Below are 25,585 nucleotides of genomic sequence, written 5' to 3' on the forward strand. Positions count from 1 at the left end.
CCCCCCCCCCCGGGCTCTGCCCCCCCCCGGGCTTGATCCCCCTCCCCCGCTGTTGGGGCCATGTCATCTCTTGGGAACATGTCACACACACACACACACGCTATTAATGCCACCTCCCTGCTCGCTCGGTGTCGTTAACACGCAGCCCACAAGCGGGGTCTAATCCCTCCCCACCCAGGTCTGAGAGGCCTCGGTGCTTCCCTTCAGGTAACTCCCCTGGCCGAGGTTTCTGTCTGCAGGTACCTGTCTCCGGCCCATGGAAATGGGCCGGGGAAAGTCAGGGCTCCAGGAGGGTTAGGAAACAAAGTTCTTCCTCTATGCACCGTGCGGGCGGCCCACCTGTCTCAGACAGGGCAGCCCTGGGCTTCTGGTCCTGCTGGGCTGGGTGTGCGCCAGGTCTTTCATCATCTTAGGTTTTTGCAGCAACGTAAGTGGAGAAAAGGTCTCGGATTCAGCACTCCATGAAATGGCAGAACATGCCCTCTCCTTTCCAAGGGTGGTCCACGCGCAGACTGGTGCTTTCTTAGATGGCACCAACAATGATGCTGAGTGTGTGAATAGCATAGATACTTCCCAGAAGCTCTGTGTAAGTATTAGCCAGTCCAACCCTCAGTGCCCCCACCTGTGAGGTAGCTACGGCGAGTGAGTGAATGTTCCCATTTTACAGATGAGGAAAGTGAGAGACAGACTGGGAGGGGGAAGTGACTTATCCATGATCAGTGGCAGAGCCAGGACTACAATCCAAGTCCCCCTCACTAATCACAGTCTTCCATGGTAAATTGAACTGAACCCATGATTGTAAATATCATTGAGGGACTAATCTGTGTGACACTTGTTCCCAAAATTAAATTTCTCTACTTAGGATTTCAAGTTCAGGTCTTTGTTACAGGGACTTGCTTCTAAGAGATGTGGAAAAAGAGGGGTTGGCTATTACTCTAATGAAAAGCTGCGGACCCTGGCAATATGCTTGTTTCCTTTTCTAAAAATGTCTGAGTTGTGAGTGGGCATGTCTTTCCCTGATCCATGGAAAGGATCCTTCTATATCTGTACAGTATGTCTCCAATCATTTAAACTTTTCTGTGTCTTTGCTTTGCCATTCTAGAGCACTTTCACATTATTTTCCGAGACCTTTAAAAATGAATGAGTTGACCTTCGTGAGCCTCCTATGAAATGGGTTGATATCACCATTCCCATTTTGCAGATGGGGAAACTGAGGTACAAAGGTGACCTGTCCAATGCCAAACTAAGAATGGGCCCCAGGAGTTCTGTGGCTAAGGCACAGAATGTGTTCTTTCCTCATCTGTGAGAGGTGCTAGTTTGACCTGATTTTCCAGCTCATGTGTTCTGCTTACATCCTCTGCTGTGGAAGGCACCGTGGAAGAATTTCTTCTTGCCATTCTAATATGGTTATTACTTCTTAAATGTTAATGTATTTGGTTGGGGATGTTTCATACCTGAATGGTCCATTATACCAGCATTAATGAAGGCGCTGCTGTGGAAAAAGCTGATTTGCCATTTGCTAAATTGATTTGATATTTAAGTTTCGTAACGTGGTCGTTCTTGCTTTGCTTCTACCTGTCTTAACTTTCTCTAGTTCTGTATTAGCTTCCTTTCTTCTCCTCTTAACTATGCCAGTAAAGATAAGTGTAAGAGAACCCTTCCCCTCCCACCGATTTATTGTGTAGTTGGTAGATACACCAAGGGCAGTTGCATGTCACATTAAAAAGTGAACTTTGCCAGAAAACAGGCCAGAGGTCCCCACTGCTGGACAGCAACTGTTTATGTTCAGTGCTGGGATTGTGTGGCAAAGTTGAGCTAGGAGAAAAACAGCTCCACTTGCTTGAATGTGGCCGTCACGTTCTGGGGAGTCATAAAAACAAACCAACCATAGTTATTTCTGCCACGCCTATTTCTCGGCTAGAGGATAAAGAACTAAGAAGACATTCGGAGAGCCTGTCTAATTTTCTTTCATGTTAACCTGGCTGGTTATGGTTCCCTTATGCTTGCTGTGCATGTCCCATTTGATAGGTGCTTGTGCTCTTTGTTTTTAAGGGAAAGGGACAAATGTTAAAACCGAGCAAGGGTCTCAGCGATTGGAAAGGCAGAAACTACTGCTTGTTCTTTCCTGTTAGGCTCCACACCGCCTCAGTTGGTTCCCCTTCTGGAGCACCTTCCTTTTGTTGGTTCATGGCTGGAGCGGAGTTCCTTTTTCTTTGCAGCTGAGCTCCTGCAAGAAGCCAAGAGATGGAGCCCCCTGGCATGACCATCTTCGAAGGCTTGGGGGATGAAGTAACGGTGGTGACTGGCGTGGTGGTTCTTGTCCTGGCTCTGGTTCTGGCGTGGCTTTCCACTTATGTAGCAGATGGCAGCAACCAGCTTTTGGGAACGATTGTAGCTACGGGCGAATCCTCAGTGATCCATCTCAGCCACGTCGAACGGTACGTGGGGAATTCAGTAACGTCAGAGCCGACTGAGCCCCAGGGGTCGGCTGATAGTGCAGAAGAAAAAGCCGAAGAGGAAGGGGGTGCTGCATCCAACTTGGGCCCTGCAGTTGAGCAGGGGGGCAATGGCAGCACCTCTGACTCCAGCCTCGACCATCTGCTGAACATACAAGGCTTGCCCAAAAGGACATCCTCCAGCGAGTCCAGTGCCCTAGAACAGCCGGGTCAAGAGAGCCAAGGAACCTCGCAAATGCCACACATCAGGGAGGAGAGTGAACCATGCTCCGGGCTCATCAAAGTGCGTCTCAAGTTCCTCAATGACACAGAAGAGGTGGCCATGGTGAGACCGGAGGACACTGTGGGTGTTCTCAAGAGGTAAGTTCCATGTAAGAGGCATCAAGGGGATTTGCAGTCTATGGGGAAAGGATCCCACTTGACTCTGAGGCCCAGAGTTAAGGGAGCAAACCTCCCCCAACAAGCACTGCCACAGGTTCTGTGAGGATTGTCCCTTTGTGTGTCTGTAGAGTGCCTGATTATAAATGTGTAGCAACCATTAAATCTCTCTCTGGGATGTCTAACGATGTGCCCCTCACTGGTAAGTGATGGCTTGGACAGATTTGGCTCTTACTCTGTATAAATGTCGGTCTGTGCTATTACCTATTATGGCCCTTTTCATCAGTTCATCTCAGAGCAGGTCAGTATCCTCATCCATATTTTTATCACCGGGGAGACAGGCACAGAAGGGGAAGTGACTTGCCCGAGGTCACCCAGCAACCCAGTGGCAGAGCTGGGACTAGAACCCAGCTTTCCTGAGTCCCCCTCCAGTGCCCAACCCACTAGGCCCCAGGGGGAATGAACAGAACAGCTAATCATCAAGTGATCCATCCCCTGTCGCCCATTCCCAGCTTGTGGCAAACAGAGGCTAGGGACACCAGCCCTACCCACCCTGGCTAATAGCCATTGATGGACCTGCCCTCCATGAATCTATCTAGTTCTTTTATGAACCCAGTTATCGTCAAGAGGTAAATCCTAAACGCTAGTGTCTATAATGTGCTCTCTGGGACAAGGGCTGTCGTGCACAGGGGGGCTAATCTGGATTGGAGCCCAATTGTTTGAACCCATTGTGAACTTTGGTTTCGTTTTCAGTGGCAGCTGGAATTGGCAGGAGCAGTCATCGGGCTGTGTAACTTCCCCACTCTGTAAACTTAAACTCCTCCTAGTTAGTAGTTGCTGCTGTGGTTTGGGAAGGATGGTGAAATTGACCATTACTTACGGACTACATTTGAATCCTGTATCCTGAGGAGGTTTAACCTTGCTACATTGTTTGGGTTTTACACTAGTCTTGGCTGCATTTAGGACTGGTTTTTTAAAGCCTCTCTTCTAAACTTTGCCTCTTTCTGTTTTCCTGAAAAGCAAATATTTCCCAGGACAAGAAAATCAGATGAAGTTTATCTATCAGGGCCAGCTACTCCAGGACCAGGCACGGACCCTCCGCTCCCTCAATATCATGGACAACTGTGTGATCCATTGCCACCTCTCGCAGACCGCCGGCTCTCCCCTTCCTGACTCGGCGGTCACCCCAGCAGAAGCAGCAGGGGTCACGGTGAACATAGGGAATCTAATGCTCCCTGTTTTCGTGGTGATGCTGGCTGTGATCTGGTACTGCCGCATCAACTACCGCCAATTCTTCACTGCGCCAGCCACGGTCTCCTTGGTTGGGGTGACTGTCTTCTTCAGCTTCCTGGTTTTTGGGATGTATGGACGATAAGAGGCAAAGTTGGAGGGGTAGATACTCCTGTCTGTCCCTTTAATTGGAACCCAGCATTTGTTTTATAGCTTGTTTTAAATGTGCTGTGACAAACGGTGTTAGGGAAAGTGGCTGGGGGCCCAGGGAACCCCGTGCCTGCTCAAATACTAGAGAACCTTCTGTATCCAGCAATGTGGAAGAGAGACCCCTAGATTCACTGTTTGTTTCCTCACCTTGCTGCTGCTTAATGAGACTTTGTTCCTCCATAGAAGGGGACAGCTTTGCCGGGTGCTGCTTGTGTGCTGTAACTGACCTGTGTCATTTATGTCATGAGACGAATCGTCACTCCCAAGGTGCTGCTGCAACTGCTCTCAGGTAGAGATGAGGAAAGGGACCTTCTGTCCCTTGCCTCGTGAACATCTTTCAAGCAGCCTCAGCCTGTGCACTCGGAGCTTGTCTCAGCTGCGTGAAGGAGTCCTGTAAAAAGAGCCACTTTCTAGCCTGGCAGAAAGCAACTCTGGCTTCGTGGTTTGTCCTCTCTGCTGTAGAGGAATGGGCCCTGTTAGAATGCAGCTGCTGTAGGTTTGCATGCTCAGGCTTGCTTTAGGATAGGCCAAACTCCCAAGAACGGACTCCGTGGTGATGAGACAGCATGTTGCCCTGCATGGTACTTCTCTGTCACTTTGCCACTCCTGCAAGAGGCTAGCTCACTCAGCACATGAGTGCAGCGTGTGTGCACTCCACCAGGGCCTAAGCCCTAAAAGCCCCTTTCAGGGGTATAGGGCTGTCTGGCACCTCCTCCCTGCTTGAGCAGGCTTGCTTTGCATTGAACGTGCTAATTCTAAAGACCAAATATTCTCACTGGCACCTGGTGCAAATGGGAGGGAACTATTTTTAAAGGAATTCTTTTTAAATAGAAGGTTGCAACTTCTGCCGAGTGCTCTTCCCCCCCCCCCGGGGGGGGGGGGGGGGTGTAGACTTGTGCCTATCCCAGCCATTTTGAGACAAATGTTTAACTTTCTTTAGAGCACTTTCCTCCCCGCCCTCGTTTTCTAGGAATGCATTTATAAAGACAGGCCCTACAGTGGATTTTGTTTAAAGTCAGCTAATGAACATGTTGAAAGTTGCTCCTGGTTGTTGAAGGCTGATTTTTATTTTGCACGGGGGCAGAAGAGAAACTGCCTGCACGCACAGGAGTGCGAGAAGTATGAACGTGTAAGGAACTCAAAGCTCTGAGAAGCAGCAGGGGGAAGTAGGCCTACAGGAGCCATGCAACTGCCTGGTTTACAGCTGAGGCCTTGCCTACAGCGGGAACTTGACCAGAATAGCTAGACCTGAATACGCTATTCTGAAATAGCTCCCCCCCGTGAACACTTCTAGGACAAGTCTATGCTACTGCGCTACATTGGCACAGCTATGCCACTGTAGCACATCTGGTGAAGACACGCTATGCCAACAGGACAGCGTTCGCCCATCAGCATAATTACTCCGTCTCTGCGAGAGACAGAAGCTACATCTCCCACCAACAGCATGCGGGGTGGAGAGTGCTTCAGTTAATGTAACTCATGTTGCTTTGGGGGTTGGTTGGGGGGGAGAGGTATCTTTTTCACACCTCTGAGCGATTTAAGTTACATTGACTTAAAGCTTTAGTGTAGACCAGTCTCTCAAATGTCTTTTGTTTAATTCCAGAATTACTGTTTTGTGAGGGGAATGATTATTCCAGAACAGAGCATCCAGCTGGAGGGTTATTCCAGGGAGTTCAGTTTCTCCCCTAGACAAGGGCTGAGAGAAGGGGTGCCCCTTAAGCAGCACCCCTTCCCCCCAAAACACATTGGGCACAATTGAACAGGGATGAAAGTGCTTATGGATATAGCTTATTCTGCTTCCTGAGTGAGAATTAGCCATATTAGCATAATCAGATTCCCAGCAGGGCTTTTACCAGGATAACAATCTTGGTACAAAACCCACACCCTTACCTGAAGTAGTTATACTAGTGCAAAAAGCCTTTAGGGCAGGCCTCCATCATTGTGTGATGGTCACAGCCGGGACTACTCTAAAAATTACAAGCAGCAAGTCTCTCAGGTCTCAGTGCATGATGAAAGGGTACAGTTGCATTCTCCCCCCCCGACAGTCCCTTCCAGTCCAGTTTGTGTGGCAGTTTGCACCTTTTGCAGCCAAACTCCCGTTCTTCCTCATGCAGTTTAACAGTTAGAGATAAACTCTTGGGGGAGTGGGAAGCGGCTTGAATTTTAAAAACACAACCCACAGCTCTTATAACCATTACCACTTCCCCCCGCAGCTGTAGTTCTAGTCAGAAGGGGAGACAGCTGCAGGTGAATGACATTATACAGAAAAGAGGCTTTGATACCAAGTCAAGATGCATTTTATTTACAGGGGCAGCCACAATCCACTAATGGGAATACACAGATTTTACAAAGTTGGAACTACCTGTACAGGATGGATTACATATGCAAAAATAAAAATTTCAAGACCACAGTACAGTACTTACCCCACCTTCCCCCATGTGATCACCACCTGTGTCATTTCCCACACCCTGACAGTTGTGTTGAGGGACACAATGGGGAAGTCCCAGGTGCAGGTTTTTTATATCATTACCAATTAAAACCCTCCTCATGACCAGTATCATGATAGAATGCAGGGTTTCAAGTGAAGCAGGCTTACCTTAAAAATAAAAAAAGGGAGGGGGGGGGGAGATGATACAGAGCCTGTGATTAAGGAAAAATAAAACAAGCAGCCTGGATCATTCTCTCGGCGGCTGCATGTAAAACTCGAATGCGGCTGTGCTTCCCACCAGCAGCTGCAGTACAGGGTCCAGCCTGGGCTCCTTTGGGTTGTTCTCTCTTGGGCCTTGCTTTCTGGAGTTGCAAGACTCAAGCTGTTCACGGACAGTCCTGTCCACAATGTTCCGGTACCTCCATGGTAGCCACTGAGGCAGTGTACTTTATCATCAAACTGAGGAGGTAGACGACCAGCCACGCTTAGAACTACCACGGTCCTCCTCTGCAGGAAGGATTTTAGTCCCACCAATTCACCTAGTTAAGCAGGTTATTTTAATATGCTATGCAGGACAAAGATATTAACCCTCCACTATCCACTTGCCTTCTACGCACTGCGCTGTAGTGACCCACACGACACACATCCACTGGTCAGCAACAACTAGTTGAAGCCTAGAGGGAAAAGCCTGCTTCGTCCTGTTCCAGACCCCGCTGCCCATGTGTTATTACAGCCGAGCGGACTTCCTTCCACAGAAAGGTCTAGATCAACATCCAACACACACACTGGCGCTGCAAGAGAGTGGTCCAGGCCTGGGCCCTCAAGGTTCTATTGTTCCTACTGTTGACAAGCCCAGATGCCATGGGAATTATCCTTTTAGGAGTCCCGGCTGGGGGCAAACGACAGCTTCTAGAGATGCTCGGTTCAGAATCGCATGTAGGAGCCCCATGCAGCTATGCCCCAAAGCTAGCAGCATCGCTTCCACTCGAAACCGCAGCGGTGCGAGGAGCCTGCAGCTACGTCGACTGGAAAGACAACACGTAAAGAGACGTCAACCACATCCAGAGAGAGCTCAGGCACCCCGTGCAAGTGCACCAGCAGGCAGGGGAAGGGCACAGCTTAAAATGACCACAAGCCAGGAGTCAAACTGGAGATTGTGGCTGAGTGTCTCCCTGGCTTGGAGCTGGAGAAGCTACATAGCTCAAAGGGAGGGAGGGAGGGATACACTGTTCCCTTGTACAAGCAGCAAACGAGGTGCAGTGATCACCTCCACTAAGACTAGCCACCTGGATGAGAGAGCCGGCTGTAGGGGACAACTCAATCCCGCACACTTGCAAAGCAGTTCATAGGGACACACTCACCGGCAATCCTGTCATTCTAAAGCTCCGAGCCCCCGGAAGATCCTGGCACACCCTGTCCAAGGGAGCGTTGGACTCACTAGCAGAGGGCACCGCAGGTCAGTGCCCAGTCTACAGGGTCAAATGCTTGTGCATGTGACACCTGCCTCCAGCTCACACCCTGAATCTCTGCCACCCCTTTCATAAATTCATCCACCATTCAAGACGATCATGATTCTTAACCTAGATTAAAAACTAGACTCCCTCCCTCCCCCAAGAAGGGCATGGGATGAAGAGGCAACTTGTGATTAACCTACCTGCACCCAAGCCCAAATGGACACCTAACTTGGGGGGGACTCCTCTCCTCTCCCTTAAAGATACACGTCCTCTTCCCCAGAGGCCTAGTCTCTGCAGCCACAGCCTTCCTTCGAAATATGTAATGGCAGGAGTTTAAGAGACAGACAAGGGAGCCCAGGTCAGAGTCTAGCTCAGAACAAAGGTTTCCTAGGGTCAGACAGGTGCATTTCATAAGTTACCTTAGACAGGGAATCGGCAAGGCTGTGGGAAGCAGGACATTTGCACTACGGGATTCCGTTCATATTTGCCAGCCAGCAGAGCCGCTGATCGGGGTTTAGCCATTTTCACCTTTCTGGGACGAGGCCCGTGGCAATCTGGAGCAGACGTTCTGGGCCACTTACAGCCGATCGGCGCCTCAGGCGCTTGGCGGCTGTACTGGCGAGCCAAGCCAAAAGCTGCGTGGGAAAGGCTGGGTCTGCACACCCCCACCCTTCGCAGGAACAGAAGGAAGGTGTAGCAATACCAGAACCACAATGGGCAAAGCACGCACCTATGCAGACCACTGGCCGCCTCCGACTGCAGCCGAGGCACATGGCCCTGTGCCACACACATTTGCTGAGTGTCAAAGGTGCCTCCTCCACTCCCCCTCTCCGAGAGTGGCCCCCTGGTTTTAATCTAGGGGTGTGCACCAGGCCTGTAACATCAAGATGCAGCCCCCACCGTGACCAAGCCGCTAGCTCGGCCTGAAAGCTCTGCTCAAAAGGATGCCTTTGGGTTCCTGCCCTTTCATTGAGGGCACCCCCCAGACCCCTCCAGTGCAGAGCAGAGCTGCACGCACGAGAGGGCTGACTGAGAGCCACGGCTCCAACGGGAAAGCAAAGGAGAAACCTGGAGGTTTGCAGATGCTGATGGGACCTGCAAGGCATCCGGATGCAGCCTCGCTCACACTCAAGCGTCCAGGGAGCGTCAGACAGACGCTGCCACCTGCAGGCCAGAGAGGTTCTCTGCGAGCAGGCCCGCAGCAACGCTGGTCACCATTAGCAAAAGGCTCAGAAACCGACCACCGCTTGAATTCTTCCCCCCGACCGCAAAAAAAAATCAGCCGGCTCACATCGCAGAAAGGCCTAGAAGAAATAAACGCAGTCGGCTCGGGTCTCAGTTCCCTGGGAGGTTTGCTCTGCACACACGGGCGGCACGGCCCGGCTGGCTGAGAGTTGCAGAGATGGAAAATTCAAGACAAGACAGGAGAAGAGCCACGAGACCAACCGGAGAAGCCCACTCGGGGTCTGGTTCCTGGTGACAAGAAGCCCCAGGAAGATCAGAAGCCCAGAGGGGCCACCCAGGGATGAGAGGAAAATAAAGACACCTCGAAAATTGAAGCATTCGATTTTCCAAGTCAGCAGGAAGCACCATGTGTCCTGGGGGGAGGGAGGGGGTCCTGCCCCGAAAATGGGGCCTGGGCCACGCTTAGCACGTTGAGTGTGCAGGGGAAGGGGCTCGTCTCTAGCAAAGACCAGCCCAAGCAACGTGATTCAGTGGGCACGCACTCGTCCCGTCCGAAAGCTCAAGGGGAGGGGAGATGGGAGGCGGGGAGGGGGCTAGTGAGCTCTCCCCCCGTTGGGGATCCCCCCCTCCCCGCAGTGTGTTTTTAAAGCAGTGAATCGTTCCAGCACCAGCCTCGCTGCTCGGAGACCCGTGCCGTGCGGCGAGCAAGAACACTGGCCCGGCAAAGAGCCCAGCAAGGCTGTGTCACGGGCCCAGCTGCCACAGGAGGGTCCCAACATTTACCCAGCCAGCAGCTCCCTCCAATCACAGGGTACGACCGGAGTCCCAGGGCAACACTAGGCAAGGCAGAGCACGGCGATGGGACCCCCTGCCCCACAGCAGGCATGTACACCCCCTACAGTACAGCAGCCCCGCCCCCCCCAGGCAGAGATGGCAGAACAAGCGCCAGCAACATCACGGAGCCAAGCAGCTCCAAGCCCAGCCAGGGCACTTCCCCATGCCAGGAGGTACAACCGGCTGAGGGGGACCCCACGGGAATGTGTATTACCATCCAGCCTCCGCCCTCCCCGAACCCCGCAGTCCTCACACAGCGCCCCGACAGGTGCCCGCTCTGGGGCCTGCCCGACCGGCGAGCACCCGCACAGAGCGAGGCTGGCACACGGCCACCGCCCTGCGGGGAGAGCGGACCACAGCAGGGACATCAGATCACGCCCTCCGCTCTGGCGCGCGGACCTGGCACCAGCCAGCCCCCTCCCCACCTGGGGGCGGAAGGAAGGAGGAACGCACCCCCCCCCCCAAAATGCCAAATCAAGGCCCGTCCAGAAGTCCCATGACAGAAGTAAAAGGGAAGGCCTGTATTGCCCCGGGCATTGATCCTTGTACCAGCTCCTCCTCAGAGGCCAGCACCCTGCTCCCTGGAGGAGGTGGCTCTGAAGGGGCCTTTTCCTCCCCTCAGATCCCCTGACTTTTCGGCTCGTCAGTCAGAGAAGGCAGGGAGGCTGCAGGGCTGGCATGGCCTGGCTCCCGCACCCCTCCTCTCCGGTGCCTCCCTTCAAGGCCCAGGGTGGCATCCGCTCAGTCCCCCCCACCCACACACACACCCGGCTCTAGTGTTGCCAAGCGACAGACGTCACCATATAGTCATGATTGGACATCCAGTAAAAATCACAGAATAAATAGACATGGGGGAAGGGACATGTCAGCCATGCCCCACAATCCCCGCAGGCAGTGACGTCCTCCAGCTCCACAGCACCCCCTCCTGGAGACAGGTGCCCCCTGCACCCGCGCAGTCCGATTCCCGGAGACGGGCTCTCTCTCTTCACAGTCAATAGAGCAGGGGGTATGAGGCGTCGCTTGGCTCCTCCGGGCGCGATCAGAGTCAGGACAGGCCCGGCGCAGGGGCCGCCGCCCGCCCCCGCCCCTCAGTTGATGTCGTCGTAGATGCTGGGGGTGGGGGGCGCGGGCGGTTTGGGTTTCTTCTTCTTGCTGGAGCTGAGCCCCGGCGTGCCCCCCACCAGGCTCAGGTGCGGCTTCTTCTTTTTGGTTTTACGTGACTCCGAGTTGTTCGTACCTGGGCCGAAGGGAGAAGAGGGAATGTGAGCCGCGGGGCCCCATGTTCCCCCCACTCCAAACCAAAGGGAAAAGCCCCACTCCCCAGAGCCTTGGGAGGAAAGCAGAGGGGTTTCCTCCTAACTGGGGGGAGGGAGGGCAGCCTGCCCCCTCTCCCGAGGGCACGGTGGACCGGGGAGCTGCCCCGATTCCTCAGGGCACTTCTCCCAGGACCCCGGCAGCCGGCTGAGACCCCCACCCCCGGGCCCCAGTTCTTACTCGCTTTCGAGGAGGCCGAGTCGGAGGGCGAGATGTCCGAGGAGCCGTCCCACTGCAGCCGGCTCATGATGGCCTGGCTCTCCGACACGTCAAAGCCCTCATTTTCCACGCTGCCCTCTGCCTCCGGGAGCGAGCTGGGGGGGGCACACGGGAGAGGGGTCACAGCCTTCCACACATCCCTTAGCCGCACGCAGCAATCCCCCCACCCTGCTCCTGAGCCCGCGCCCCACCAGGCAACGGGTTCCCCTGCAGAGCGAGGGGAGCAGGCAGATGGGGCCAGGGAGGTCTCAGGGGGAGGAGATGTGCTCTGGTGGGACTGGGCACCAACGAGGCCTTAGGATCTGCACCCCCCCCGGGCTTCTGCTGTTCCATTTGTTTTGGGGTGGGGGTAACAAACAAGGGTGCTTTGGTTCTGAGCATTCCTCAAAGGGTCCCCGTCCTCCCGCTACCACCAGGCCAGCCCTCGGAGCCAGATTTTGACTGTGGTGGAAGCAGAGTCCAGGTGGCCCAGGTGGGGAGGGAGCCACACAGCCCTGCCCAGCTCCTGCAGAGAGCCCTACCCTCGGGTCCTCCTGCTGCTCCCCAGAGCCCTCCAGAATCAGCTCCTCTCCCCTCACACTGCCTCAAGCCCTCTGCCCCCCCCCCCCCCACTTGGAACAGACTCCCTCCTTCCAGGAACCGAGCCCCCCCCAGCCAGTCTCCAAAACCTCTCCCCTCCGTGCGCCTTCCTGGGCTGCTATCCCACACTCGGTCACCTGCCTCCAACCTGGGACAGACATTCCCCAGGGCTACCCACACGGCACTGGGCAAAGTCCCCACTAGACCTGGGGCCGAACAAGGGCACATCTGGGGGAGTGGCTGCCCCTGCTGTCTGCACTCGGCTGAGGTCCAGAGACACCACGCCAGGGCCTCGCTCAACGTCTCCTCGAGACGAGCCCGCCGGGGCGCAGAGAGCTGGCACTGCATAGCCCGGCCTGGAGGCAGCAGGCCCAGAGGAGCCTTTTCCATCTCCCACGGGCGCGTCTCGGCTCCGCTTGTGTCTGATCGCACTTACGCAGAGGGTCCAAGGAGGTAGACCCTGACTGACCTCCGCTGCTCGTCTGTATGCTGGGGGCAGCGCAGAGACCTGCGGGGACACAGGAGTTCAGAGGCCTGGAGCACACAGTGGCTTTTGTTCCCCTTCCCTGTACTTTCCAGCCCTACCCTTGCTCCCGGGCTGCCTCCCTGCACCCCGGAAAGCCATGCTTGGGGGGCGGAGGGGGTGATTCTTGCCAGTAACTCAGCAACAGCTGCTCCTAGGACAGGAGGAGACGACCCCCCCACCATGCAGTCCCAGGCTGCAGCGAGGCCAAGCCACCTGAGCAAACTTTTCGGAGAGTCCCTGAGTAGGACACAGAGACCCAAGGCAGTGCTCTCACCTGGTGCACATCTTCTTGGTGTGTTCGGAGATCACCCCACATTGCTAGAGAGAAAACAGACGGGGTGAGCAACCGGAGGTGTCCCAGCGCAGAGGTATTGCTATGTGTGGTTTTCAAACACCCTTAACGTGGGACCTTCCTTGGCAACCAGAGACACAAGGTTCCCCCTGGTTCCGGGGGCAGCCCAGAGCTTGAAAGATTTCACTCCCCAGGGCAACCTTCCATCTATGGTTCAATGCAGCCCTGTCTTCCCTAGTCTGCAGCAGGGCAGCCCTAGTGCCTCTGCTGCTGCTGGTAAGAGTATTCCCCAAGCAGCCGCAGCATGAAACCAATTAGACTGGTCAGTTTTGCTGCTGCTATTCCCAGCCCAGCAGGCAACAGTGGCGGGGTAAGCAGCAAGACATCAATTTCATTGCTGCAGAGGCAGGTCAACTGCATCGGAGGTAGGCAGCGTTTGAACAAGGAGCAGTGCCCAAGAGGAAGGGCTTGGGCCGGGGGGAGACTCCACAGGAGTAGCCAAGACCCCCATCCCATGCAGTCAGGAAGCTGAGGGCAGGCAATGTAGCTGCAAGTTTATCAGATGCTTCCTAGCTACAGGCTGATATTAAAGACGAGGGGCTCTACCAGCGAAAAACTCCTGGGGATGGCGAAGGAGGTGTGGGGATTTTGACTCGGACAACCTCCCTGGACCCTAACTCATGGGCTCTGTATCCCCCGAGCAGGGACGACGGACTCTCTGGGGTCTCGGGGCAACCTAGCGATGCTCCCCGGACTCTCTGGCTAGTTGGACTGCTGAAGCCCCAAGCAGAGTGGGAAGGCCACGCAGCAAGTGCAGAGCGGCGCTGTCAGGCCACAACGCAAGTCAGCAGGGACAGAACCCCGGAGCCCTGGCTCCCAAGCGGGGCGAGATTCCTTTCCGTCGTCGGTACAGCTCCGGCCCAAGGGGCTACCCACCGTGGTGAGCAACGAGCGCAGCTCCTCGGGACCCAGCGTTTCGTAGTTGATTCCAGAGGAGTTGCTGTACTGCAGGGAGACACAAGGGTGACCGAGTGTCACAAGCACAGTCAGGGGTGCAGCGTGAGAGCACTGTAGCCCCTAACCCCGATCAGGGCCCCAGAGCGGTGTAAACCAGCCCCGGCCTGAGAGCGCTTCAAATCTAAATACACCGGGTGAGGGGCGGGAGGGGAACTGAGGCACAGGGAGGGGAGGGGACTTGCCCATGGTCACCCAGCAAGCTAGTGGCAGACCTGGGAATAGAATCCAAGTCTTCTGAGTCACAGGCCAGCACTCTACCCACTGGGCCATGCTGTCCCCCCCCCACCCTCCATCTCCCCTCCCGACATGGATTCGCACCTACACTCACCTTAAAGGGATCCGAGTTCCCGCTGAGCTCCCCTGAAAAGAGGACGAGATGGTGAGACACGGGACGCGGCCGTCTGTCACTTCGGGCGAAGGGAGAGATGGGGACTCCCAGGCCAGCCACACTCCCACCCTCCCTGCCCGGGCCTGGAGAGCCACCGAGCAGCCTCTCCTCGGGCAGCCCCGCGTGCGTCCCCAGGGTGCTGGACGGAGCCCATAGGAAGCCAGTCCCTGCCCCAGGGACCTCTGTCTCAGCCAGGCACAGGTGGGGGCGGGCGGAGGGGCTGCCAGGAGAAGCGGGTTTAGGGGGCATGAGAGAGGCCTGGGGGGAAAGGGGGGATGGAGGGCCCAGCATGCAGAGGAGGAGTCGGGAACGGTGTATTCTCTTGGGGTACAGGTGAGGAGCCGGCCAGGCCTCACCCAGCAGCCTGCTGGCTTTCCCCAGGGGCTCGCCCCAAGGAATGCCTGCTGCAGGCTAATGCCATGCCCTGGTACTGCTCCCCCTTCCAGCATCGCACGTCCCAGGCTTCCCCAGGACATTGCGGTTGCCCTGCCGCACGGCTCAGGCCAGCATCGGGTCCCGCCTGCTGCGCTGTCGCAGTCATGGCAGGGCTTGGCCGCCCCGCCGAGACATCAGGCCTGTTCCCAGAGGCAGTGGGGAGCGCCAGTCCCAGCTGGCCTAAGCCCCGCCCCCTCGCCAAGGTGCCCCGCCCCCTCGCCAAGGTGCCCCGCCCCCTCGCCACTTACCATTTTTGTGTTTTAAGGATTTCGATCTCCGGGGCGAGTTGGGGTTCTGGAATAAGACAGACACAGACGCTTTGGGGAAGAGGAAGAATGAAGCGGGGTCTGAATGCACCTTGGCCGTCCCCTTCCCTGCCCAGCCCCTGGGATCTGGTCATTCACACCCACAACCCTCACCCTGGTTATTCAAGGGAACGCACTCACCTGGGACCAGAACTAAAGGGGCCAGCGAGCCACCTGCTGATGCCGGGGGCTTCCCCCCCCCCCCCCCACAGCCCCCGCGGCCTCCCCCCCCCCGGCTTCCTTCACTCTCTAGGAACTAGGCTGCAACTCACCCCCCCATTTACCCCACTGATCGCTCTTCCCCGCCCTGCACTGACCTCTCCCCCCTGACAGACTAGCAGGAGTCGACAGAGCCAGCCGTGCAAACATGGCACTAACCAGGAACGTTCGTGGGAGCCTCCCAGAGCAGCCCGTGCAGGGAACTGGCCGCCGTAGCAGAAAGTGCTGGGGCAGCGCATACAGAAAGTCTCGCTCCCTGATGCGGCCACGGGTGCAAACGGAGCATGGCCTCCCCCCCCCAGCGAGCAATGAGCCGAGCTGCCGGCCGCTCCCTGCACCCGCGATGGGCACTAGAGACACCATGGGGCATGCAGATCAGGGCAGGACCATGCTCCCGGGCCAACCTTCCCTTGCCCCGCTGCCAGTATGTACCCTGCAGACCTCACGCACCTGACGCCAGCCTGCGTCCCAGAGCTCACAGCTGCTGGTTCTCCTCCCCCCCAACCCTACATCCCCTCGCCCACACAGCACGTACCTTATCGGATTTCCTCTTCTTTGCTAGGAAGGGAGGAGAAAGGAATACTGTTCTTTAGCCTTAACAGTGCCCCCCATCACAACATCCAAACCAACCTCGGACCCCGTCCCCTCCAGGGGCAGGAGAGCCAGGCTGAAAAGGCCCAGGTCCGTCGGAGCGGGGCGGGAAATGGGGATGGGACAGGATGGCCAGAAGGGACCGAAAGCCAAACCCCACGCTGCTTTGCTTTAACCCTTTCGGCGCCGGCCCACACCACCACCCTGCCGCAGCCGGGCTAGGCGGCTCCCGAGGGCACGAAACGCAGCCACAGACTCTCTCGCTCTGCCAGGTGCTTAATGCGCCTCTCGGCCTGGTGTCCACGTGGCCAACAGCCTCCCCAGCTCAGCCGGCTGCCCGAGGACGTTGGGTAACCGGCAGAGACGGGCTGGGGTGCAGGGGACAGAACGCAGAGCCAAGGAGGCACCGGAAAGAGGCCGCACGAAGACCACCCCCAAGCGAGGAGCTAGGCGAGATTATTTCCCAGCCCCCCATGTTGAGGCAAGACAGGTTTGTGGTGGCGGCTCTGGGCTGGGACTCAGGAGATTGGGGATCACTTCCTGGCTCTGCTCCAGACCCCCCCCCCGTGACCTTGGGCACGAGGGGCTGGGACCAACGTCTGCCCCACTGATGAGCAAGTCACGGGCAGGCCCTTCAGTGGGGCTGCCAGGCTTAAGGTATGGGGGGTGGGAACCCCATTACCTCTCACACTGCCCCTCAACATGGCTCCCCGGGGAGGTCTGTCACAGCCCAGCCCACTGGGTGTCAGAGGCGGGGTGATCCGGCCCCTTACTGCACAAAGACGGACCCTCCCACCTACTCGCCCCCCACCTCCACCCCCAGCCCCGCTACCTTTCTTCTCGGAGCCGTAGGACCAGTCGTTATCGTTGATGTCATCGTTGTCCTCTTGGTCGCTCTCGGATTTGTTCATGTTGTTGCTGCTAGCGATCCTGTTGGGGGGGTGCGGGGGGGGGGAACAGACGTGAGGGCGCTCAGCTCCGGAGGCCTGCCCCCCACCCTCCAGCAGACGGCCCGAGGGACACCCAGTCACCCCACAAAACTCCACATCCACAGAGATCAGCAAAGGGGGAAGGAGCGTCTTGAGCAACAAGCCAACTGCATGGACGGGGGGGGGGGGGGGGGGGGGCAAAATACAGTGCATGGCGGTTTCAAAAATTTTAAGGTTTTACAAAAAACTCTGTTAATTGCAATTAGGGAAATAGGCGTCAGGACTCCTGGGTTCTGTTCCTGATTCTGGGAGGGGGGCGAGGGCCAGCAGTTCCCAAACGAAGAGGATCGAGACTCTTGGGTTTTGTTCCCAGCTCAGAGAAGGGAGGGTGGCCTAGTGGTTAAGTCAGGACTCCTGGGTTCTAAACCTAGTTCTGCCACAGACTCACCAGAATGCCCTGCTAAGGTTCCCTAGGCCTCGGTTTCCCCGAGTGGGGATACATGCGTTGCAGGCTCGGTGTCCGTGACCCCTTTGCGGTCCGGTCTGTGGCCACAAAGGGCTCTGTGATCGGCAACCACTGCTCCCAGCCCCCGCCCGCCCTCACCTCCTGTTGGCAATCCGGCTGCTGTTCCGGCCCATCCCCAGGCACTTCTCCAGGTGGGGGGCGAAGCGGGAGGCAGCGATGCTGCGGCTGCAGTTCGGACACACGCACTCCTTGTTCTTCCACTGGTTGTAGACCTGGCCGAAGATATCCACGCCGGGCTGGTCCACGATTTCTGAGAAAGAGGGGGCCACAAGCGTCAGCCCTTCTGGTGCCACGGGGCAGGCACGGACCACCTCCGTGGGGGGGCCCATTAGTGTCCACCGTCACGTCCCTGAGCCCTCACCCCAGCCACACAACGCTCCAGCTTGCTCGGAGAGTCTCCACGACAGCCCAACTTTCTCCCGCCTCAACAGCAAGCCAGCACCCGGCCCTGGGGAGATACCGAGAGCCCCCTGCTCCCACGGACTCCGAGCAGACTCAGGACACAGAGCACGTTTGATATCTCTAGGCATCCAGGCTTCCAACTCCACCTGGGAACTGGGAATACGTACAGCACCTGGCACCATCGGGGCCGGTCGCAGGATGAGCTGGCCCTCTAAGGGGGTGGGGCTCTGCCACATGTGTGCTAGGCATAGCCCAGCTCCCCAGGATAAATGCAAGGGCCGCAGGATGGGGAGCAGGTGATGACCAGCGAGGCCTGCCGAGGGATACCAGGGCAGCCTTGTGAGTGTGCGCGGGAAGAACAGCCAGGAAAGGGCTAGTAGAAAGGCCTGGCTAGGCTGAGTAACCCTCCAGAGCTCCTTGGCAGAAACCAGCCTCCCAAGATGAACTGGGGAGGGAGGGGAAACTGAGGCAAGAGGGGGGCCCCGAAGCCCGACTGGAAAAGCGCTGCCCCAGAGCCCAAGCTCGGTCGGGGCTGGTACTCGAATACGGATACATAGCAATAGGGTGGCAGAATCCACTCCAGCTCCCTCTCCTGCGGCAGTCGCAGGGGAAAACTTGTCGTTTGTTTCAGTAACATCAGTCGCTGGGGCCCCAAGGAGCCGTGTGCTGAGAAAAGGCTGTTTTTACACAGTCGCTTTTCTGATTACAATAAAAACTCCCCTTCCACCCTCACTAACAAGGTCAGTTTAAGAGCCAGTCCCCAGACAGCCCCCTCCCCCCCCATTTGAGGCTACCGAACCCGAGGTCCCCCCCCTGCCCTCCAACACGCCCCCCCCCCCCCAAGAGAGACAGATCCTATTAGCACAGCCAACGCCATGCGTGTATTGATGCCTCCAGGTGACTTTGCCCTAGATTTTGTCAGGCAAATGAAAGTTTCACCGAAAGGCCAAGTCTGAGGTTTAGATACATTTCTATTGTCTGACCCTTCGCTACCCAAACCAAGCCCCCCGAGTGGGTTGAGCGTGTTAAGGTTTCTGCATAACCCAATATGAAGCGGCACACTTGGGAATTTCTCTTTAAACTGGTTTCTCACTTCACGTCAGGAAGAGGGACCGGCGCAGGAGCCCAACCTGACTGCAAACACGTCACGCTTTTTAAACGCGCCGTCAGTGAAGACGGGCAGATTTCTTTGGGATCCCCCCCCGGTGCCCATCGCTCTGTGGCATGGAACCCAGGAACGAGTGTGCTGATCAACCGAGCCCCCCCTCCAGGACTCCCACACTTATCCAAGCCCCCTAGTTCCCCTTCCCCTGACCGCCCCCCGAACCTCCGCCCCATCCAACCGCCCCCTGTTCCCTGTCCCCTGACTGCCCCCCGGAACCCCCCAGCCCCCTTACCATGCTGCTCAGAGCAGCATGTCTGGCAGCCGGGCCGTCCAGAGACAGACATGCTACCGCTCTGCTTGGCAGGAGCGCACAACCCCGCCGCCCAGAGCGCTGCCCGCGCGGTGGCGGGGGGACAGCAGGGGAGGGGCCGGGGGCTAGCCTCCCTGGCCGGGAGCTCAAGGGCCGGGCAGGACGATCCCGCGGGCCGTAGTTTGCCCACCTCTGGCTTAGAGGGACCCCAGAGGTTTGAAAACCGCTGCCTTTCTCTGACGACACCACATCCCGAAGGCCACTCCGCAGCCTGAGCAACTCACAGGTTTTGTACGGCTACAACTACGGCGTGCACATGCTAACCAGCCTCGTGCAAGCCCTGGTGCGGAGACCGTGAAACTGCCCGCACAGCTTCCTCCCCTTCCCGAACCAGAGCAGCTTCACCCACCTACGGCAGCTTTACACCGGGATCGCTGCCCGCACACGAGGGAGGCTGCAGCCCCTTGAGCGTCTAGTGCAAGTGGTACAATTCCTATGCTTAGCCAAGGCCTAACTCAGAGGAGTTGGAGGAAAACAAGGATTAAAGGACAAGCCTCCGGCTCCAGGGCAGAAAGCAGCCTCCAGTGAACAGGGCCAGGAAAACATTTTCCCCATGGGCTGGTTATTCCCTAACTGCGGAGTTTCTTGCATCTTCCTCTGAAGCAGCTGGTGCTGGACAATGTCAGGGACAGGAGACTGGACGATCAGTGTTCTCAACCGGGGTACGCGTATCCCTGGGGGGTACGCAGGGGTCTTCCAGGGGGTACATTAACTCACCTAGATATTTGCCTAGTTTTACAACAGGCTACGTACAAAGCACTAGCGAAGTCAGTACAAACTACAATTTTATACAGACAATGACTTGTTTATACTGCTCGCTATACACTGAAATGGAAGGACAATATTTATATTCCAGTTGATGTATTTGATAATTATAGGATAAATTTGAGGAAGGCGGCAATTTTTCAGTACTAGAGGCTGTGACACTTTTGTATGCTTAGGTCTGATTTTGTCGGCAAGTCGTTTTTAAGTGAGGCGAAACCCGGGGGCACGCAAGACAAAGCGGACTCCTGAAAGGGGCCCAGCAGTTTGGAAAGGTGGCGAGCCACTGGTCTAGACGGACCATTGATCTGATCCAGGATGGTTCCCTGTATCCCGACTGGGTTTCAAGTTCACTCACTCCGCGCGTGGACCCACACTGCGTGTCTGGCCAGTTTACCCTGTCGCTGGGTAGCTACTGTAGCACTGTGGCATCTGAAGAAGTGAGGTTCTTACCCACGAAAGCTTATGCTCCCAATACTTCTGTTAGTCTTAAAGGTGCCACAGGACCCTCTGTTGCTTTTTACTGTAGCACCGTGTCTCCCTTTCAAAGCTCAACGCGGGAGCAGACCAGACTCAAAGTGGCCTTCAAGGGCATTTCTGGACGCATCAGGCTTTGCTATCTGAAGGGGCCTCATCAGAAACCGGATCCCGGCTTTCCATTCGCCATTTCTAAAGAGCCAAGTTGGCCTGTCCCTTTAAATCCTCCTAGAACGCTCCTGCCGGTTCTGCCCCCCTTAAGTCAGAGGAGGGGGAAGGGAGCAGGAAAGGGGCCCTCGAGGGAACTCACCGAAATCCTTCATGCTGTCGGGGTCCGTGTCGTCCAGGAAGAAGTAACCGCACTTGACCGCCCGATGCACCTCGAAGCAGAGCCCCAGGCAGGCGTCTTCGACCAGGTCCGAGTAAATCTCGTGAGCGATGGCCTGGGGCCCAACAGAGCCGGTGAGAAGCCGCGGGGAGGGAGACCCGACTGCATCCCACCAGGTGAAATTACCCCCCTGCCATTTTCAACAGCCCAGGCCCGGAACAGGAAATACCCCAGCAGGACAATGGCTGGTTTTAGTGGCCATCGCTGCGCCGTGGGTTTGAATGGCAGATCCAAGATGGTTCCTAGAGCTTGGGGCAGAGGTCACCGCCGCCACCCTTGCAAAGAATCGGTGCCCCCTCCCCACTGCCCCCCACTCACACCCCCTCCCCTTGCACTGTACCCCAGAGCAACTGCTGCCACCTTTCCTGAGCGTGTTTCCTGCCCGTCCCAGCAAACGCCACAATGCCGGAGCAGGTGCCCACTGGTGGCTACGCAGGGCCCAGCTGCATGTGGTCTCCCACCCGAGGCTGTCGCCGCTTTACCCCCAGCCACGGAGGTATTGGGGGGGGGGGGGGGGAAGAGCGAAGAGTCTGGGATCAGGGAGCTTTCCCTGCTCTCTTCCCCCAGAAGGCAACAGAAGGGGCAGAAGCAGGCACAGAGGAGCGACCCTAGGAAGTCTCATGGCTCCCAGCTCTCCCCACAAGACAGCAGCCTTCTGCCTCGATCTTCCTCGTCCTGGGATGAAGTCGCATGGTCTGGATGTACCCACGTCCCGCTGCAAACCCAGACTCTTCCCCTCCCAGAGGGGTCCGCTCAGGACGGGCAGAATCGGGGGCCCCAATGAGGTGGATTCTCGCGCCCCCACCCCCATCCGTGGCTTCCAGTTAGACCTGGACACATGGCTGCTTCCTCACTAACACTGCAAGGAAGGAGAGAGACTCTACGCCTGCACCCTGAAAGAGGGGTCCCTCCTCTCCATAGGAATACAGCAAGCTGCCCCCCGTCCAACAACCCAACAGGACTTTCCCCAGGACAGCCCTGGGCGCACGTGTAAAGCTGTGGGCCCATTCTTTCACCTTCCCTAGGCAAGCTCCGGAATTCAGTTTCACTGGCGTTCCCTCTGACTCAGTGTCATTGGTTTCCCAGCGATTCGCCACATCCCTCCCCTTGGGTGCACCATAAAGGGGTCAAAGGCCAGCACTATAGGAATCCACATTCCTGGCATTTCAGGACCCACGAGTCAGGCTTGGCTCTTCCCAGCATCACCCCCAGTAATAAATTCTACCCCCGCCGCCATCCCTTGCATCCCCGGGGTTGCATCCGTGCAGCTGTGGCTAACGCAGCCTGGAATCCTGTTGGCTCTGCAGGGCTGAGAGGAGTGGCAAAGACACGCCTTGCTCCCTGATCAGCCAGTAGATCTGCCTGCTGCACAGACAATTCTGCGCAGAGGAAAACGGGCTCATTAAATCCTGAGTCAGGATGGTGGGAAGGATTCGCCAAGGGAAAGTGGCTCTCTGGAGGCTTGCAGGTCCCGGCTCACTCCCGCTTACCTCCAGCTTGCTGTTATCCAGGCCAGACAAAGACATTTCCTCCATTTTCATTTGCAAACGCTAGTGGAGAAGACGCTTTGAACGCACATAGCCCAGGCCAGGCTGGGAGGCCGCTGCACGGACAAGAAGCGGAGAAACTAAAGTCAGCGCTTAAGATCACCGTCCAAACCCACTCGAGAGCGCCCTCTGCCCATTCGGCCACGCAGGGAAGCCCCATCCGGCGGGTCATTTGAGAACATACCACAGAGACAACCCTGCGCTGGCCAGAGGAGGACAGACGGACTAGATGAGCGACCCACAAACAGGGGGCACAAGAGGCTCCGTTTCCCGGCACCGGTGCGCGGCCAGTGCCCGCATCCCGACAGGGCACACCTCCGCCCACAACCACGTTTGGACCGTTCCAAACCAGCCCCACGTGCTAGTCAGAGGGCGCCGGGGTCGCCAACCAGTGCAGCCGGCTCTGATGCAAGGGGCTGTCATGGGAGGGTTGGGTACAATTGTAAGGAAAGCGGGGTCTGCTAGCGTTATTTATTTATTTCTCTGACCAGACCCCCGCCTTGCTAGGCGCTGGGCAGACTGGCACAGTGGCCGGAAAGCAACGGACACCAGCGCTTTGTGAAGCCGTTCTGGTTCACGAAGAGCTTGTCCTGGAAACGAGAGCTGCTCACCGAACGGACCCTCCTCCTTTTGGAAGGCCTGCGAAAATGATGCCAGAGCCCCGGTTCTCCTTGGCATCAGTAGGCAGACCCCTATGGATTTTGGTGAAAAATAGGCCAACTGGAAGGGGCAAAACAGGGGACAGTCAGCTTCCACCGGGTCTGTAAGGGTCTCTAGATCAAAGCACCGGCAGATGGCAGCCATTAACACATTCCAGCACCCCAGGTGAGCTCTGCCCATCCTCTCAATAGAGGTTAGCATGGACACCCTTCCCGCCCAGATAGGAAATAAAGGAGGAATAATTGAGGGGGGGCCCACAGAGGAGGGAATGGGGGGGGGACAGTCCCTGGCATAAGGGGGGAGGTGGGGGGGTTACAGGGAGCCCCCAAAATAGAGGGGGATGACAGGGCAGCACACAAAGAACTTGGCAGGGAGCACGAGGGCGGGGAGTGGAGGGATGTGAGGAACCCCCCCCTCGTGCAAGACGAACTCAGCCCCTCTCGTTTGTAAAGCGATTAACAGCATTTCACCTGTCAGGCAGGCAACTATTTCACAGCAGGTGTTTTCTCCAGTCCCTAAATCACCATCACCTCTTCCTCCAAGCCGTGGGTTAGGGGACGTACAGGACAGACAGCACGGCCCAGCAGCACCCAGGGCGCTGGAGTGGGACGCGGGAGACCAGTTCTAGTCCCAGCTCTGCCACTGCTGTGCCACCTTGGGCAAGTCACTTCTCCTCTGCGTCTGTTTCCCCTCCCACCCTTTGTCTGTCTTGTCTATTTGCCCCGCGAGCTTTTTATTAATGCTACCACCACCGCTCACCTCCGAACAGTAGAGTTCAAAGGTCAGGATCATTCTCCCCGTTTTTCAGATGGGGAAACTGAGGCACAGAGCGGCAAAGTGACTTGCCTGAAGTCACCCAGCAGGCCAGGAACAGAAACCAGGTCTCCTGAGTTCCAGCCCCGTGCTCCACCCACTGGACCATGCTGCAGGGATAATCTGTGTACCTACAGCCCCTCAGGCCCTGGTCTCAGTCGGGGTCTCTAAGCACGACTGTAATACAAAGAAATAATAGGACCCCAAAACACAGCTCCCAGCGTGACACCCAAGTCAATCATCCCGAGATGCCAAGCCTCAGGTCAGCGGGCTGGTGGAGTCACCGAGCTCTGGTGTTTCATTAGCTAGAAACGCAGCCTCTCCCCGAGGCCAGTTCGGATAAACAGTGCCTCTCCCAGGCAAGCGGAGCCCCAGCCTAGGAAAACAACAATCCTGACACGGCGGAGAAGGCAACGCGGAGCAAGGAGAGAGACCACAGCACTCGGGCCCTGCGCCAGGACACGGCACCTTAGCCTGCAGAGCCGGGACCAGAGCAGCAGCAGGTCGTGACTCGCCGTGAGACAGTCTCATCCCAGGAAGCAGCAAGCGCCGTGGAGAACAGGGCGCTCCTTCCACCTTTCCGCACCAGCAGCCCTGCCAACAGCTACCTCCCCCACTGGGGCACCCGCAGCAGAGGGTATCTCTGTCTGCTGGAGTAAACTCAGGAGAAGGCACTGCCAGGGGCCCGCGCTGCTGCCCCCGCTCTGTTAGCCCCTTCCTGAGCCTGCACCCCCTGCAAGAGCCATGGGGCAGAGGCATCACCACGGGCTAGTCGAAGGGAAGTCGGGGTGTTCCCGGCTTTTGGGAAAAGTCAACATTGATCTGCCTCTCCCCCCACCCCGCTTTGGAATAACCATGCATGGCAGGAGGCCTCCTGGCTTCCCACATCCACTAGAAGCAATTCTGCTGCATCACCTTCCCCAGGGACAGATGCACCTGGGATCATAGGAGTTTGACAGGTGTTAAGCAGCTGTGTGTGTGTGTGTGTGTGTGTGTGTGTGTGTGTGAGTGAGTGAGAGATAAATGGATCGGATATTAAAAGAGGGCAGCCTGGGGAACTACACCTCTCCGCCCCCCCCTTGCACACACCCAGTAAATAACCGAGCCATCCAGTTAGGAGCCATATTGCCAGCTTCTGCATCATGCCAATGGCAGGATAGGATGGCGCAGAGAGGAAAGAGGCCTGAGGCGGTCCCTACCCCACCTTGCAGGGGTTCCAGAAGCAGCCCCCCCCGGGGGCCCTAGATTTCCTGCACTCTCGGGGCTTGCGGCGGGGCAGAGCTCCCACCTCCAAGTCAGAAAGAGGAAATACCGATTTCAAAACTGGCTTCTTCCCTTTATAAGCCCCACTGTGCATCTCTCCCAGCGCAGCCCCCTTGGAGAGCAGGGAGCGGCTTGTGGACCCCGGGCGATGGGTACAAAGAACAAACCAGGGTCTGCCAACAGTTTGGGGCTCTCCCTAGCCGCCTATTGTTAGCAGCAGCCTCTGACCACCAGGCGCGTCCAAAACTGGATTCGCTTAACAAAAGGGAGCGAGACACTGAGC

General features: G+C 56.9%; 2 protein-coding genes across 4 annotated transcripts; one reads left to right on the forward strand and one right to left on the reverse strand.

The window, feature by feature from the left end:
• The first annotated feature begins 138 nt into the window (after positions 1 to 138).
• Positions 139 to 10,229, forward strand: TMUB2 (transmembrane and ubiquitin like domain containing 2). Of its 2 annotated transcripts, XM_024206815.3 has the most exons (3): positions 139 to 586; positions 2,220 to 2,816; positions 3,855 to 10,229. In XM_024206815.3, exons 2-3 carry the CDS (start codon positions 2,245 to 2,247, stop codon positions 4,207 to 4,209), a joined length of 927 nt encoding a protein of 308 aa, XP_024062583.1. In that variant the 5' UTR covers positions 139 to 586; positions 2,220 to 2,244; the 3' UTR covers positions 4,210 to 10,229. The 2 variants fall into 2 exon arrangements, with proteins under 2 accessions (XP_024062583.1, XP_029768095.1); XM_029912235.1 differs by lacking the exon at positions 139 to 586 and having other exon boundaries at positions 1,850 to 2,816.
• A 35-nt stretch (positions 10,230 to 10,264) lies between these two features.
• ATXN7L3 (ataxin 7 like 3) lies at positions 10,265 to 22,775 on the reverse strand. 2 transcript variants are annotated; one of them, XM_024206814.3, is made up of 12 exons: positions 22,510 to 22,775; positions 20,942 to 21,074; positions 17,594 to 17,765; positions 16,893 to 16,990; positions 16,005 to 16,027; positions 15,194 to 15,239; positions 14,451 to 14,482; positions 14,042 to 14,110; positions 13,088 to 13,131; positions 12,757 to 12,795; positions 11,670 to 11,803; positions 10,265 to 11,412 (listed from the first exon to the last, which is right to left on the reverse strand). In XM_024206814.3, the coding sequence occupies exons 1-12, from the start codon at positions 22,558 to 22,560 to the stop codon at positions 11,264 to 11,266; spliced, it is 990 nt and encodes a 329-aa protein (XP_024062582.1). In that variant the 5' UTR covers positions 22,561 to 22,775; the 3' UTR covers positions 10,265 to 11,263. The 2 variants fall into 2 exon arrangements, with proteins under 2 accessions (XP_024062582.1, XP_024062581.1); XM_024206813.3 differs by having other exon boundaries at positions 12,724 to 12,795; positions 22,510 to 22,773.
• Positions 22,776 to 25,585: the final 2,810 nt, after the last annotated feature.

This window comes from Terrapene carolina, unplaced genomic scaffold (genome assembly GCF_002925995.2).
Source record: "Terrapene carolina triunguis isolate 2854851 unplaced genomic scaffold, T_m_triunguis-2.0 Scaffold193, whole genome shotgun sequence".
Taxonomy (NCBI): Eukaryota; Metazoa; Chordata; order Testudines; family Emydidae; genus Terrapene; species Terrapene triunguis.